The sequence below is a fragment of the Hemiscyllium ocellatum genome, chromosome 3 (genome assembly GCF_020745735.1).
Source record: "Hemiscyllium ocellatum isolate sHemOce1 chromosome 3, sHemOce1.pat.X.cur, whole genome shotgun sequence".
NCBI classification, from domain to species: domain Eukaryota; kingdom Metazoa; phylum Chordata; class Chondrichthyes; order Orectolobiformes; family Hemiscylliidae; genus Hemiscyllium; species Hemiscyllium ocellatum.
The window spans coordinates 134,137,334-134,153,369 of record NC_083403.1 but is presented as its reverse complement, the minus strand read 5'-3'; the positions used below and the strand labels follow the sequence as shown (position 1 = coordinate 134,153,369).

The window sequence follows — 16,036 nt, the reverse complement described above, 5'->3', positions numbered from 1 at the left end:
TTGTCAGGGTTTGAAAGTTCATCTCTTCAATTTTCCACAAGGTTGATGAAGCAATCAATATCAAAGAGATCAATACGATGGTTTTCCGATTTTTTTTTTGAAAATGGTTTTTTGAACACTAAGTAGAGATGCAGGAGGCTGGGAGAGAACACACCGAGCCAGGGAGCATCAGGAGGTGGAGAAGTCAATATTTTGGGTGTAAACCTTCTTCAGGACTGGGGGTAGGGGTGAGGGGAGCTGCAGCTAAGGGGATGGGGAGGTGGGGAAGGCTTTTGGGTGGAGAGAGGGGCAGACGGGTGAGGTAGTGATAGGTGAACACAGGTATAGGGTCAAAGAACAATGAACATTACAGCACAGAAACAGGCCCTTCGGCCCTTCAAGCCTGCGCCGATCCAGATCCTCTATCTAAACCTGCCGCCTATTTTCTAAGGATCTGTATCCATTTGCTCCCTGCCCATTCATGTATCTGTCTAGACACATCTTAAATGATGCTATCGTTCCTGCCCCTACCACCTCCACTGGCAATGCATTCTAGGCACCCACCACCCTCTGTGTAAAGAACTTTCGACACATAACTCCCCTAAACTTTTCCCCTCTCACTTTGAAGTTGTGACCCCTAGTAATTAAGTCCTCCACTCTGGGGAAAAAGTTTCTTGCTATCCACCTTGTCTACACCTCTCATGATTTTGTAGATTTCAATCAGGTTCCCCCTCAACCTCCTTCTTTCCAATTAAAATAATCCCAATCTACGCAACCTCTCCTCATAGCTAGCATCCTCCATACCAGGCAATATCCTGGTGAAACTCCTCTGCACCCTCTCCAAAGCATCTACATCCTTTTGGTAATGCGGCAACCAGAACTGTTCGCAGTATTCCAGAGTGGACAAACCAAAGTCTTACACAACTATAACATGACCTACGAACTCTTGTACTCAATACCCTGTCCGATGAAGGAAAGCATGCTGTATACCTTCTTGACCACTCTACTGACCTGCATTGCCATCTTCAGGGAACAATGGACCTGAACACCCAGGTCTCTCTATACATCAATTTTCCCCAGGACCTTTCCATTTATTGTATAACTTTTAATTATTTTTTCAAAGTTTTGTCTGTTTTCAGTCACCTAGACCTTATGTACAGATCCTTTTTCCTCTTCATTAGTCTCACAACTTCACCTGTCAACCATGGTTCCCTCACCTTGCCATTTCTATCCATCATTTTCACAGGAGCATATCTCTCCTGAACTCTAATCAACTTCTCTATAAAAGCCTCCCATATATCGAATGGGATTTCCCTTCAAACAGCTGCTCTACATTCCCCAGCTCTTGCCGAATTTTGGTATAGTTGGCCTTCCCCCAATTTAGCACTCTTCCTTTAGGACCACTCTCGTCTTTGTCCATGAGTATCCTAAAACTTATGGAATTGTGATCACTATTCCCAAAGTAATCCTGTACTGAAACTTCAGTCACCTGGCTGGGCTCATTTCCCAACACCAGGTCCAGTATGGCCCCTTCCCGAGTTGGACAATTTATATACTGCTCTAGAAAATCCTCCTGGCTGCCCCTTACAAATTCTGCTCCATCCAATCCTCTAACACTAAGCGAATCCCAGTCAATGTTGAGAAAATTAAAATCTTCTATCACCATCACTCTGTTGTTCCTCCTTCTTTCTATGATCTCCCTACATATTTGTACCTCTATCTCACACTGTAGTATAGCCCCAACATTGTTACCACACCCTTCCTATTTCTGAGCTCTGCCCATATTGCCTCACTGCTAGATTCTTCCATAATGCCCTCCTTCAGCACAGCTGTGATATCTTCTTTGACCAGTAATGCAATCCCTCCACCTCTTTTACCTTGTTCTCTATCCCACATGAAGCATCGATATCCTGGGATATTTAGTTGCCAATCATGCCCTTCCCTCAACCAAGTCTCAGTAATAGCAATAACATCATACTCCCAGGTACTAATCCAAGCCCTCAGTTCATCTGCCTTACCTATTATACTTCTTGCATTAAAACAAATGCACTTCAGACCACTTGTCCCTCTGTGCTCATCCTCTGCTCCCTGCCTACACTTCCCCTTCATTATCTAGTCGATAGGAGGAATTAATCCATTTGCTGGCTGGAAAGAAAGGTCAGTAAGTGGAATGGACAGGGGGAGGAAAGGTTGACGGGGGATGGGGAAGGAAGTTATTTGAAATTGGAGAACTCAACGTTGAGGCCTCTACCTGTGTTCACCTATCACTTCACCACTCCGCCCCTCTAACCACCTAAAACCCTTCCCCACCCTCATTTATCTGCAGCTCTCCTTATCCTCACCCCCAGTCCTGAAGAAGAGTTATACCAAGTGTCGACTTCTCCGTGTCCTGATGCTGGCTGACTCGCTGTGTTCTTACAGCTTCCTCCCTGTCTACTTTGGATCCCAGTGGTTTTAGTTTTGTCTCTTCTCTGAACATTAAACACTGAAACCAAGTGGAAAAATAATAATTTTTCTGTTCCAAGTCTTGAGTTTACTCGGAGCAGCAGCAGGACCAGAGTGGGACAAACCTAAATCCAGGGGCAAAGCTCCTCAGATGATACCGGGGCTAAAAAGTGACAAAGGGTAAAAGGATTGGCTGATTGGGAACCAACTTTAGAGACTGATTGAGTAGTACAGGGATCCAAGGAAAGTTGGCAAACTGGATGGAAAATTTGTTTGCAAACAGGAGGCAAAGGCTGATGGTGGAAGGTTATTTTGTAATTGGAAGCCTGTGACCAGCAGTGTATCGCAGGGATTGGAACTGGAACCTTTCTGTTTGTTATGTGCATTAATGACTTGGATGTGAATGTAGAACATATAACTAGTAATTTTGCAGATTACAGAAAATTTTGTGGTATTGTTGACAGTGAAAAGAATGAACTCAGTTTACACTCTGATACCAATCAGCTGGTAAATTTGGCAGAAGTATGGCAAATGGAATTTAATCCCGACTATTGTGAGGTGATGCATTTTGTAAGGTCTTAATATTGGTTAAGCGACGGATGAAATGCTGTGTGCATTTCTGGTTGCCACACAATCAGAAGGACATGATTACATTGGAGACAGTGCAGAGGAGATTCACCAGTATATTGCTTGGGATGTAAAGTCTCAGTTATGAAGGGATACTGGATAGACTGGCTGGTGTTGGACTGGAGTGAACAAAGTTAAAACTCACACAACACCAGGTTATAGTCTAACAGGTTTATTTGGAAGCACTAGCTTTCGGACCGCTGCTCCTTTATCAGGTGGTTGTGGAGGCTAAGATCATGCTCACAAAATTTATAGCTGAGGATTTGTCAGTCTGACATAGCATTGAGACACAGACAAACTTCACACTTATTATTTAAAAATCTGAGCTAATTTGAGAATGTAATTTAAAATAAATTCTGGGATTTACATATCAAAGAACAGAAATCAGCATATCTCATAATCTAAGATTGTTTACTGGATCACATCTCCCCATGACACTAGACCCCTTTAGCTATAAATTCTGTGAGCATGATCTTAACCTCCGCAACTACCTGATGAAGAAGCGGCGCTCCGAAAGCTAGTGCCTCCAAATAAACCTCTTGGATAGGCTGGGTTGGTTTTTCTTGGAGTAGAGGAGGCTGAGGGGGGGATCTGGTTGAGATATGCAGAATTATGACATACATTGACAGATTAGATGGTCAGAACATATTCCCCATGGCCAGCGTGTCTAAGGCCAGAGGGTACAAGTTTAAGGTAAATGATTTAAAGGAAATCTGAGGGGAAAATAAAAAAAACACTCCTATATATAGAACGTGCTACCTGAGACGATAGTGGAGGTAAATGCTTTTGTTAGATTTAAGAAGCATCTTGATGAGTATTTAAAATGCCAGGGCATAGCAGGCTATGGACCAAGTGCAAGAACAGGAAATAAGTGTAGTTCGGTGTTTGGTTTTTGCCTTTTCATTTAATACTGGCAAAGACATAGTTGGCCAAAGGTGTATGATTCTATGGGTCACGGTGTTTATCATAGAAATGTTTATACTTGACTTGCAGGGGAAAATGGCAAGCCTGACTGCTTTGTATTTGACCTAAAACAGTGAGATACAATAAATAAATAAATACAAGTTAGTGGATATTGAAGAACAGAACTGTAGAGATTTGTACGAGGTCAACCAGGTGGAGAAAATGGAATGAGTTCCCTGATTGGGGCTGTTAACTTGGTCCAAATCAGGCTGCCCTGGCTGATGGATACAAACAATAGTGTCAGGGTCTCTGCTCTCTCTAGAAGCTGCCTCTGAGATGTCTGCATCAGTGTCACTTATGATGCACGGAAAATAATAGTGACTTAGTGACCGGATACCTGACTTCATGAAGTTATTTCATGAACTTTGTGGAACATTTTCTTACCTCTATGATCTCCAACATTTCGACTCTTGTAATTTTACCATCACCATCTAAGTCATACATGTTGAAAGCCCAATTTAGCTTCTGTTCAAAGCTGCCTCTTGAAGTGATAGAGAGGGCGCAAATAAACTCTCTGAAGTCGATTGTCCCATCACCGTTTTTATCAAAGGTTCTGAAGGCATGCTGAGCAAACTTGGATGCATCTCCATATGGGAAAAACTGTAGAGAAAGTGTATGTGTGCATTAATAAAGAATTCAAAACAGGATTCATTTTCAGTTATGCTTAATGTACAATAGATTTGATTCACTATAAAAGTTGGTGATAATTATCTTAGGAAATTTCAGATCATCATCCCATATTGTTCACCCAAGTGTGAGCTTCTGCTCCTTTACTCAGTAGTGACTGAATGAGAAGGTGGGCCATGTTAACTTCTAACTTCATGTTAACTTCTAACTCCAAAATACACATTTTTAAAAGAATACTGTTGCAGCCAGAAATTGACTGCAGATGCAAAATTAGAGGTGTTCAATTAACCTCATTCTCTTGCTCTTTTATAGCCACTAAGATTTTCCCTTCAAGTATTTACTCAAGTCTGAATCTGCTTCTACCTGCTTCGGCAACAACATTCCAGAGAGCAGCAACTTCCTGTGTAATACTATGTTGCCTGCTCTTGTCACCTCTAGTTCCTTCGCTAAAACCTGAGTCCATTCTTTACCAACATTTCTGCCTTGGAAACATTTTCTCCTTATTTACTGTTATCAAAACATTTCATGATTTTGGCGCATGATTTTGAATCTTCTCTTAACCTTTCTGCTCTGAAAAAAGTAAACGGAGTTGTTCTAGTCTTCCATATCACCAAAACTCTTTTATCCTTTCAACTGGGTTGATAATGTTTTTCCGCACCCTCTCCCTGTTTTTGATATACTTCCATAAGTCTGGTTCCCAGCTGGCCACAATATTCCAGGTGAGCTCCAATCATTGATGTATAAGGCTTAAGCATAATTTCCACTTTTGTATACTTGTATTCATAAAGCTAGGGTCGCATGTGCCATTTCAATATATTGCTAAATGTGCCTTGCTCCCTTCAATGCTTATAAGTACATGTCCAAATTTCTATGCTCCTGTGCCCATTTTGAAACTGTACCATTTTGTTCATATCACCTCTCCTCATTCTTCGTAACATAAAGTATCACTTCACATTTCCTCGGGTTAAATTTCATCTGCCTTTTATTATTACGTCTATCTCCCGGCATCTGCTACTATTCTCTTTACAGTTTGCTTCTATTCTATGTTTTGCGTCAACTGCAAGTTTTGACCATGGATATTCAGGTTTAGGTCATTAATACATACTATAATGCTTAGGCAGAATCTTTTGCAAGTTGCTGAAGTTAGACCTCTTTGATTATTCCTTGTGCTTCTCCACTGATGGCATTACGATCATTGTTTCCCAGAAGCTTCCAGACTTAAGCACCTTCCACTTTCATCTATCATTCTCCTCAACTGGCTCTAAAACTATTTCCTCCCTCATGAATAAGGAATGTTTGCAGGGATATTGGCCAAGAGCTGGTGGGTGAGACTAGTTTAGTTTGGGATTATGGTCGGTATGGACTGGTTAGACCAAATGGTCTGTTTCTGTGCTGTATGACTCTATGACTCTGTTAGAAACACACTGACCTAGAAAGTCCTCTTGTACACTCTTTCAAGAATTCTGCCTTCCTTTTGGCCTCACACCATCCCAGTCTTATGAAGTTCATTAATTTTGCTGTAAATTTTATACCATTTGTTCCTCTATTCCCAATATGAATGAAAATTAAAACACTGTGATATGGTAGCCCCTTGAGTGTTTCCTAATCTTAACCAAATAGATTGAAGAAATTGGACTGTTCTCCTTGGAGAGAAAAAGGCAAATAGAAGATCTAGTAGAGCTTTTCAAAATTATGAATGGTTTGGATAGAGTAAACAGGGAGAAGCTGTTCTTGTTGCAAAAGGAATAAGAACAAGAGAACACCAAATTAAAATAGTCTGCAGAAGAAACAAGGGAGAAGTGAGGAAACATTTTTTCACTCATGTGCCACCTGGAGGTATAGTAGAGGCAGTTTCAATTCAGGCAGTCAAGAGGACATTGGATGATTATCAGGATAAAGGCCATGGGGAAAAAGCAGAAGATTTCCACTTGGAACGATGCTCAATTAATGAGCTGGTGCAAGCATGATGGGCCAAATGGCCTCCATCAGTGCTATTACATTTTTGCGATTCTGTGAAACAGATTCCGTCTTTGATCACTCAACCACAATATTTAAAGATGAATCTCCTTAGGATGCATATTCTCAAGTTGTAAAACAACAGTCAACAAGTGTTCAGACTTACAGCAGAAATATTTACTTTTTTCCAGAATCTCTCCCCCATTGTAGGATTCTTAAATTTGCAACTTTTGTTTGCACGTCCAGTTTTATAACAGCATTACACTCCCACACATCCTTTCAAACTTCAGTACAGTGGTAGGACTTGTGAACTGAAGTAAATATTCAGCACAAACACTCTTGAAAACACTGAATAATGTTTTGAACACCAGGACAGCTAAGATATGGGTCATATTATATATTCTATTTCTGCATTACCTAGGACCTCAATAAGGTGGTTTTATTTTACGTAGAATTATGATTGTTAACAAGTTATCCTTTCACAACAAAAGGTTTTCTGTGATGCTAAATCATATCACCTATAAAAATGTATTTGACGGGTGAAAGGTGAGCTGTGGTGTCAGCCAAATTGTTATCCAGAAGTTAGACTGGGTACTTAATCTTCTAACTTTTCTTGGGTAACTAGCTGCAGTGGAATCCTCTGAATTCTCCAATGTAAGTTGATAGTTTTGGAGGGTTCCAAGTGTTGATTATTGGAATTTTCAATATCCTGATCAATACTGTCCCGATGAGTGTAAGATAACATTGGGGATTCCATAAATTCTTGATGCATAACTCCCATCTACACAGGAAAATTATTATCTAGTCCTCAGAAAATCTGGGCCATTATTTGAAGCTTCACTATTTTATTCAAAGTGCCACTCCACCTCATTGAATTGAGTTGATTTTCCACCTTCTCATCATGCTTCTGGTAAAATTGGAAATGGGCCGATATGGTCAGCGCTCAGGTTTTTAACACCATAGCCTCTTGATCTAACTCAACTGAGGGTTAAAATTGCTTCTTCGATCCTGGAAACAAACAGTCCAATCATTACTTGATAGTACAAAACCTAAGTGTTGTTAAAAAGAAAATTCCAATGAAAGCTCTTCATCTTACACTCATCGGGACAGTAATGCAAGAAAACTAACTTTAGAAAAGAAAGAATAATTCACACAACATCAGTGTTGATTTGTTTGACTATGGTTGGCATGGAGACGCAGCAGGAACTGTCTCAGTTAACTGATTAAATTCAAGCCAGACAAATCATTAACAACAGTTCAGTAAGTGTTTGATCTAAAAAATAACTTGTGGCAATGTACTTCTCAGACTTTTATATAACTATGATAGTTATATAAAATAATTAAAAGTTTGGCCAAATTACACTACCATTACAAATTATTCCTCTACATACCCAACTAATTAGTTATAAATTTAACCATAGAACTCTTTACAAATTCAACTATAAAGGGCATTATAATCCTAATCATGGAATGCAGTAACCAGTGGGATGTATTAGTTCACAAGTATGGCTCACCACCATTGTTTCATGTGTGAGGAGGGATGAACAGCAACTACATCCTTGACATCCTAGAATAAAAGTCCTAACCACAGAGATCATTATAATCATAATCATAACATTTATGCTAGACTCAAGCATAGAATCCATGAAAAATATAAGGGCAGAATTCATCATTGTCCTAACAATAGAATTGATTTCACTTCCAAAACACAGAATTCATTGGAGTCCTAATCACAGAATTTACTACTCCCATGCAAAATAACTTCTGAAGAAAATGAGTTAGGATACTACTGGCACAGGGCCTATGCAAGAACACAAGTTCTTGAGACTGAACACTTTCCATCATACCAATTATTTAGAAGTCAAGAAACTAAACAATAGTAATGTTAGGAACTCATTTATTATTTAAAGGTCTGCCGTCTATTTGAAAAAAGTAGCTTTAATTATGAAAATAAGGTCTGTCATCACCAAAAAACAATAACCTTTCGATATCTAAATATCAAATGGAGAAAAAAGATAGATTAAACAAAAGCCTTTTCTTTGAAGTGCAGCTACCCACCACATTGATGGGTGTAGGTTGTAATACACTGTGCATAACATCAACAATTTGAATGCCATCAGAGTTTTACCACTTTTTCAGGAGGTAACTGTTGATGGTGCTTGCTGCATTAATATTTGATTGATTGATTTATTGTTTTCACATGTACCGAAATACAGTGAAAAGTGTTGTTTTCCATGCTACACAAGCAGATTAAACCACACAAAGTGCATCAGCGTAGTAGAACAGAATGCATAATGCAATGTTACAGCCATAGAGAAGGTGCAGAGAGAGAGAGAGAGAAAAGAATTAACATTGAAGAGATCCATTCAAAAGTCTGATAACATTGGGGAAGAAGCTGTTCTTGAATCTACTGAAATGTGTATTCAAACTTTTATATCTTCTGCCCGACAGAAGAGGATGAATGAGAGTCTAAGCGAGGTGGGAGAGGTCTTTGATTATGTTGGCTGCTTTCCCGGAGCAGCGGCAAGTATAGATGAAGTCAATGGATGGGGTGCTGATTTGTGTGATGGACTGGGCTATGTTCATGACTCTCTGTAGTTTCTTGTGGTCTTGAGAAGAGCAGTTGCCAAACAACACAGTGATGCATCCAGGTAGGATGCTTTCTATGCTGCCTCTGTAAGAATTGCTAGGAGTCATGTGCTCATGCAAAATTTCCTTAGCCTCCTGAGGAAGCAGCGACATCGTTGTGCTTTCTTGACCATTATGTCGATGTGAGTAGACCAGGACATATTATTGGTGGTCACCACTCCCAGGAACTTGATGCTCTCAACCATCTCCACCTCAGCATCATTGATGCAGACAGGGGTGTGCCCTCCATTCTGCTTCCTGAAGTCAGTGACCAGCATCTTTATTTTGCTGACGTTGATAGAGTGATTGTTGTCTTTACACCTTGCCGCTAAGCACTCAATGTCTTTCCTGTATTCTGTCTCATTGCTGTTTGAGATATGACCTACAATGATGGTGTCGTCAGCAAACTTGTAAATAGAGCTGTGGAATTTGGCCACATTTCTCCAGAAAATGACGCATGATTTCAGAACCGAGTCTCAAATCCATAGGTTCTGAGATTTCAAAATTAGTGTGCTAATATATGTGAATGTATATTGCATTTATTTAAAATATTTCCACAGCAGAGATGAGTTAACACCTGTTGTAAAATATAATTTTATCAAGTGAGTGTTAGTACTGCATATAAAATGGCATACCAGATTAAACTTTTACAGCTTGCATTAGTCAATTCTGACAACATAGCCCAGATGGTGAGCCTTGAGTCACATTAGCACAGGAACCATTGTGTTCTGAAGAATATTTATTCCTCTAACTTTCAATATTACTTAATATTTAAAAATGGTGATGTGTCTATCTTTATACAGATGCTAACAGTCAATATTGGCTGGGAATTTATGAATATATTAGAATTTAGTGGCTAAAACAATTTTATGACCTTAATTTTACTTGATCATTTATTTTGTATTGATCATTCTATCATCAAAGATAAAAGAAATAACAAACTTTAGTCTGAACTGGGCAGGTGTGACGACAGTCCTCTCAATCTTCTTTTTGTTTGTAAAATGAATGCGGTTCTTTAAGACTTGTGCTCACAAATAGTCTACTATGTTTAGAATTATCTCTGTTGCTCTAAGTACTTTCTGTACATCTGTAATGCTGAGGAACAATGGGTAGAACCTTGCTGAATGCAGAGTGGTGGGCTTGGATTTAGGGATGTGGCAAAATAGTGGGGCATTGCATCAGGACAACTTGCCAAGATATTCCCATTAGAGTAAAAAGTGAGGTCTGCAGATGCTGGAGATCAGAGCTGAAAATGTGTTGCTGGTTAAAGCACAGCAGGTCAGGCAGCAGTTCATTGGATGCTGCCTGACCTGCTGTGCTTTAACCAGCAAGATATTCCCATTACCCAGGGGCCTCCTTATATTTGGCTGGGAAATGGATTGGCTGCTCATTGAATAAAGGTTTAAGTAACAAACCAATTTAAATAACTGAGACAAACAGGAATGCCATTGCCCAAAAAGGGGGCCACCAACAACAAAGGTAATTCTTGCCCTAATGAGGAGCCTAATGCCTCATCCACTCCCAGATAATAATTTTATCCCTGCAGGGGCCTGCATTTTGAGGTGTTTCAAATAGATACCCTCAAGGGCTCTTACTTTTCTCATTGGGACTGCTGAAGCTCTAGAGCTGTCAGCCCTGCCATTATTGCCTGTAGTATAGAGAGCACTACAGATGGTGAGTATAGGTACGGCCAATTAGGTGTCCACTTCTGGGAACATAGCTCCCCAATCTGGCTCTTGGCAAGTGGGGGATTGGAGCTTCCACTGGTCCTGATACTGAAGTGCCCAATCCTGTTGGAAATTAATAGATCAAGAAAAGGTACAGAGGACAAGAAAAAAGGGTGATGCAGAAATACTAAATATTCTTCAACTTATAGACATGATTGAAAATTAAAAATAACTTTAAAAGAAGCTTGCTTCATGGATATAGATCTCTGTGTTTAGTAGAGAAAAAACAAAGAAAATTGTCAGAAGTACCTGAAAAAAGCTCTGATGACACACAAGAGAAGTCTAACCAGGATGTCCATGTGGCATAGATATTTTAAAAAATGAATAAGTATAGCAATGTGCACTTAAATAACACCTCTAACTTAGCAGAATGCATACAGCAATGACATTTGTCGTATGTTTTCCTGTTAATATCAGGTTCTTCCAGAAGATGCACAAATAAAAGCAGTTAGTTATTACTTTCAATTATTTGGTTAAATAATGACATTTGAGAAAAGAACAGTGAAAATTGTATATCTTTGTTAACAAAATATTGGACTAACTTTCATCCATGTTCAAAATTCTATATAAACATAAGTTGTGGCTTTTGATTTGTATTCATGAAGAATTATTTATTAAAAAAAAAATACCAGTGAAATACTTATGCTGAAATTACTTGAGAACTATAAAACATAAGGCTGAGCTGAGAAATTACCATCCAGTTATCCGTTTTATTTCACTAGTTGTGATGTAAAGGGATACCTCCCAAATATTTGGACTTGAAGATGGACTTAAGTGTGGGAGTTTTGGTTATGATTTTTGTGTTGGGATAACCCAACAGCCCATATATTATTGGTAGAGAGTTAGTCATTCTTTTTCTGACGGCCTTATTGTAAGATTAGCTGCTGAATTTCCTTGATACTTTTCAGTTGTTAATCAGGCTCATTCCAAGAGATGATTAATTTCACCATGTAGATATTTTAAAACAACCTATTCAGATGTGTCATGTGAAGGTTGTTGTGGTTCAGTGGTAATGCCCCGACCTCTGAGCCAGAAGGCCTGTGTTCAAGTCTCAGCTGCTGTAAAGGTGTGCATTAATATGTCTGAGCATGTTTGATTAAAAGCATCTTAAGCTGTGTTATGCCACACCTCTAGAGCAGGTGGGGCATGAACCCAGGTCTTCTAGCCCAGAGATTGGGACACTACCACTCCACCTTGTATTCTGAGATGCAAAACATATATAGTACTTGCATGTTGTTAACTGAACACTAGATGGCATCCGAAGTGCATAAGCACATGGACCTGGGGCTCAACTTCAATTATGCCCCTTTTTTGCAACAGTAACTGTCCATTCCATTCAGTGCAAGTCAAATTTCTAACACATTTTCCATTGATTATAAAAATACTGCATGAAATATAAACCTTGCCTCAGGGCGAATTAATTGCCATTGGGAATTTCTGTCAATTTACAGTACCGTTGATTTCAGGATACATCTAAAGATGATGCTGGATATTTTGAGTTGAAGGCCAAAGAATGGTAAACATTTACATGGAGTTTAGTAAAGCTTTTGACAAGGTTTTGCACAGTAGACTAATTAGTAAAGTTAGATCACATGGAATTCAGGGTGAGCTTGCCAATTTGATACAAAACTGGTAAGACGGTCGAGGACAGAGTATAGTGGAGGATGGTTGTTTTTTGGACTGGAGGCCTGTGAATAGCAGTGTTTCACAGGGACTGGTGCTGGGTCCACGTTTGTTTGTCATTTATATAAATGATTTGGATGAGGATATCGGAGACAGGGTTAGTAAGTTTGTGGATGACACCAAAATTGATAGTCTCATAGATAGTGCAGAAGGTTACTTAAGATTACAAAGAGATCTTGATCAATTGGCTCAATGGGCTGAGGAGTGGCAGATAAAGTTTAATTTGGATAAATATGAGGTATTGCATTTTGGTAAAACAAACAAGGGCAGAACTTATACAATTAATGGTAGGGTCCTGGGTAGTGCTATAGAACAGAGACTTAGAGGTTCAGGTGCACGATTCTTTGAAATTCTCTACTACTGGTAGACAAAGTGGTTAAGAAACCATTTATCATGCTTGCCTTCATTGCTTAGACCTTTGAGTATAGGAACTGGGACATCATGTTCAGGTTCTACAGGATGTTGGTGAGGCCTCTTCTGGAGTGCCGTGTGCCGTTCTGGACACCCTGCTATCGGAATGATATTAAATTGGAAAGGGTTCAGAAAAGATTTACCAGGATGATGTGAGGAATAGAGTTATAAGGTGAGGCTGGGACTTCTTTCACTGGAGCATAGGAGTTTGAGGGGTGATGTTATAGAGGTTTATAAAATTATGAGGAGCACAGAAAAAGGTGAATAGCCAAGATATTTTTCCTACCATTGAGGAGTTCAAAACTAGGGGTCATATTTTTAAAAGTTTTACAAAGGTCATGAGGAGCAACCTTTTTACACAGAGAGTGGTTTGTGTATGAAATGGACCGCTGTAGTTATGACTGGATAGGTGAAAGTTCAAATAAGTTAGGCCTGTGGCAGTGAATTCACCAATGGAAGACACATGGAGGAGATGACTATGCAGTCAAAAGTGGCGAAGGTTGCAGAGAAGTTGAAATGGATTGGAAGACACAGTCCACCACTGGCAACATACACAGCACTTAATTATGTCACAGATGCAGAAATGATGTGACTCAATTTCCCCCTTTTCCCACCTTTCAACTGACTTCAACGAGATTTTATTTTAAAGAAGTGGTAGCTGGTGGAATTTAAATGAAACTCATACATCTGAAATTACTCTCAGTAATGGATACCGTTCACAGCTGTGAAAACATATCTGGTTCATCATTTTCCTTACCTAGTCTGACCTACATTGTGATTCTAGACTCACTACAAAGTGATTGACTCCTAAGTGCCCTCTGAAATTGCCCAGGGAGACAATCAGTTCAAGGGCAGTTAGGGATAAGCAAAAAGAGCTTCCCTTGTCAGCAACACCCACATCCCATTCAAAGATAAAAGACAACTGACAAGGTTCTTTGCAGGTTTAACTTTAAAAAAAAGCTAAATGTTTATTTTCTCAGCATCTGCTCATTCATGCAAAACATACCCACAGTGGAAAAGAGGTGTGGCACATGTACATATATATATTAAAGTATCAAAATGTCACTTCTATTACAAGTCTTTGAGGAGGAAACAATGCGGGCCAGAGGATTCCTTCTCAGTTCCATGAAGACAATGCAAGTTTCTAGTGATTATGTCTCAGTTCCTTACTCCAAGCAACAACAGGCTTTTGTTTTATTTCTAGTTGAAGATATGGTCAAGCCTCTGTAATGAAGAAAATGAACCAACATCTCTGCCTGTATTTAAACTTCAGGCCACGTTTTTTTTCCTTTTGTTGAGTGTAAAGTCTTCCTTCTTTAAGCTGTGTATGGCAGGCTATCCATCCTGGGTTGTCCTTTTGAATTAAGAAAGCATTTCCTATCACAAATCCTTGTCATGTGTCTACAGGATTAGTGTATCCATTGTCCACACAAATACTCGGATGGACTAGGCAGTTGTCACACACTACAGAATGTTTAATATTCCCATCAACGGTACAGTTATGAATAGTCTCTAAATACCTTTATTTGCATTTCCACTTCCTTGAGACTGTTTAGTCCCATCAGATATTGTTATTTTGAATCACTTTAATTGGAATGGAGAGGGAGAGTCATCAGCACCTCGCATGGTGGTTTGCATTTTAATTAACTTCCCAGAGACATCCCCAGAACAAGAGTTAATCCCTGTCTGTACAGACATTGGAAAATCAGGTCACCTGACAATCTTGAGTCTGTCAAGGTAAATTATCCATTTTCCAAGCTGATTTTTAGAAGTAAAATGCCTACCTTCTTTATAAATTGATGGGCTGTGATGTGGGTTAAACTATATTTGATTTTCACAAAGAAACATTTGTTCAACTGTCAACTGTAAGCACTCATAGATTTCATAAACATCATGTAAGCATTGCATTTGTTAAGGGAACAGCCCAAGACTGTATTTCTGTTTCAGATGTGGAAACTGTCATGATGAAAACAAAACTCAGGTCTAATAATAGTGATGTAAACATCGAAATAGGAATCGGAAAGCTTGATTATTTAAAGTGTCACACAGCATGGAAACATACCCTTCACTTCAACTTGTCTGAGCCAAACAGATATCCCAATCTGACTAAGTCCTATTTGCCAGCATTTGGCCCATTTCACTCCAAACCTTCCCTATTCATATGACCTATCCAATACTTTTTTTTAACCAGCTTCCAATACTTTCTGTAGCAGCTCACTCCATACATGCACCACCCTCTACGCGAAAAAGAGTTAGTCCTCAGGTCCTTTACAAATGTTTCCCCTCTCAAAATCTATGCTCTCGGCTACACAATTATTGTTATGTCAATAAATGTTTGCTGTGGCAAGAAAGTTCCATCTTTAACATACTTTTGTATTTTGGATTTCCTACTTTACTATTACCATTAGATAACATTGTTTAGTGCCCAGACATTTCACAGCACCTTTAATGAAGACAAATGTGCCAAGGTATCTCATAGAATTATGTAAACAATTTTATTTGATGAATAAATAGCCATGTATATAAAGGAACATACCAAAAATTATTAGAGTTTACTAGAATATGCGGGCGGCACGGTGGCACAGTGGTTAGCACTGCTGCCTCACAGCGCCTGAGACCCGGGTTCAATTCCTGTCTTAGGCGACTGACTGTGTGGAGTTTGCACGTTCTCCCCGTGTCTGCGTGGGTTTCCTACGGGTGCTCCGGTTTCCTCCCACAGTCCAAAGATGTGCGGGTCAGGTGAATTGGCCATGCTAAATTGCCCGTAGTGTTAGGTAAGGGGTAAATGTAGGGGTATGGGTGGGTTGCGCTTCGGCGGGTCGGTGTGGACTTCATTCCTGAAGAAGGGCTTATGCCCGAAACGTCGATTCTTCTGCTCCTTGGATGCTGCCTGACTTGCTGCACTTTTCCAGCAACACATTTTTCAGCTCTGATCTCCAGCATCTGCAGTCCTCACTTTCTCCTGAATAACATGTTAGCCTATATTACAA

At 39.6% G+C, this 16,036-nt stretch overlaps 1 protein-coding gene across 3 annotated transcripts in view; it reads right to left on the bottom strand.

Moving 5' to 3' along the window:
* LOC132807990 (visinin-like protein 1) overlaps positions 1-16,036 on the bottom strand; it is a 106,075-nt gene that overhangs the window by 3,291 nt on the left and 86,748 nt on the right. For all 3 annotated transcript variants that reach the window (XM_060821890.1, XM_060821886.1, XM_060821897.1), the window contains one exon: positions 4,399-4,614. In XM_060821890.1, the coding sequence (XP_060677873.1) occupies positions 4,399-4,614 (216 nt within the window). The remainder of the gene's footprint in view (positions 1-4,398; positions 4,615-16,036) is intronic.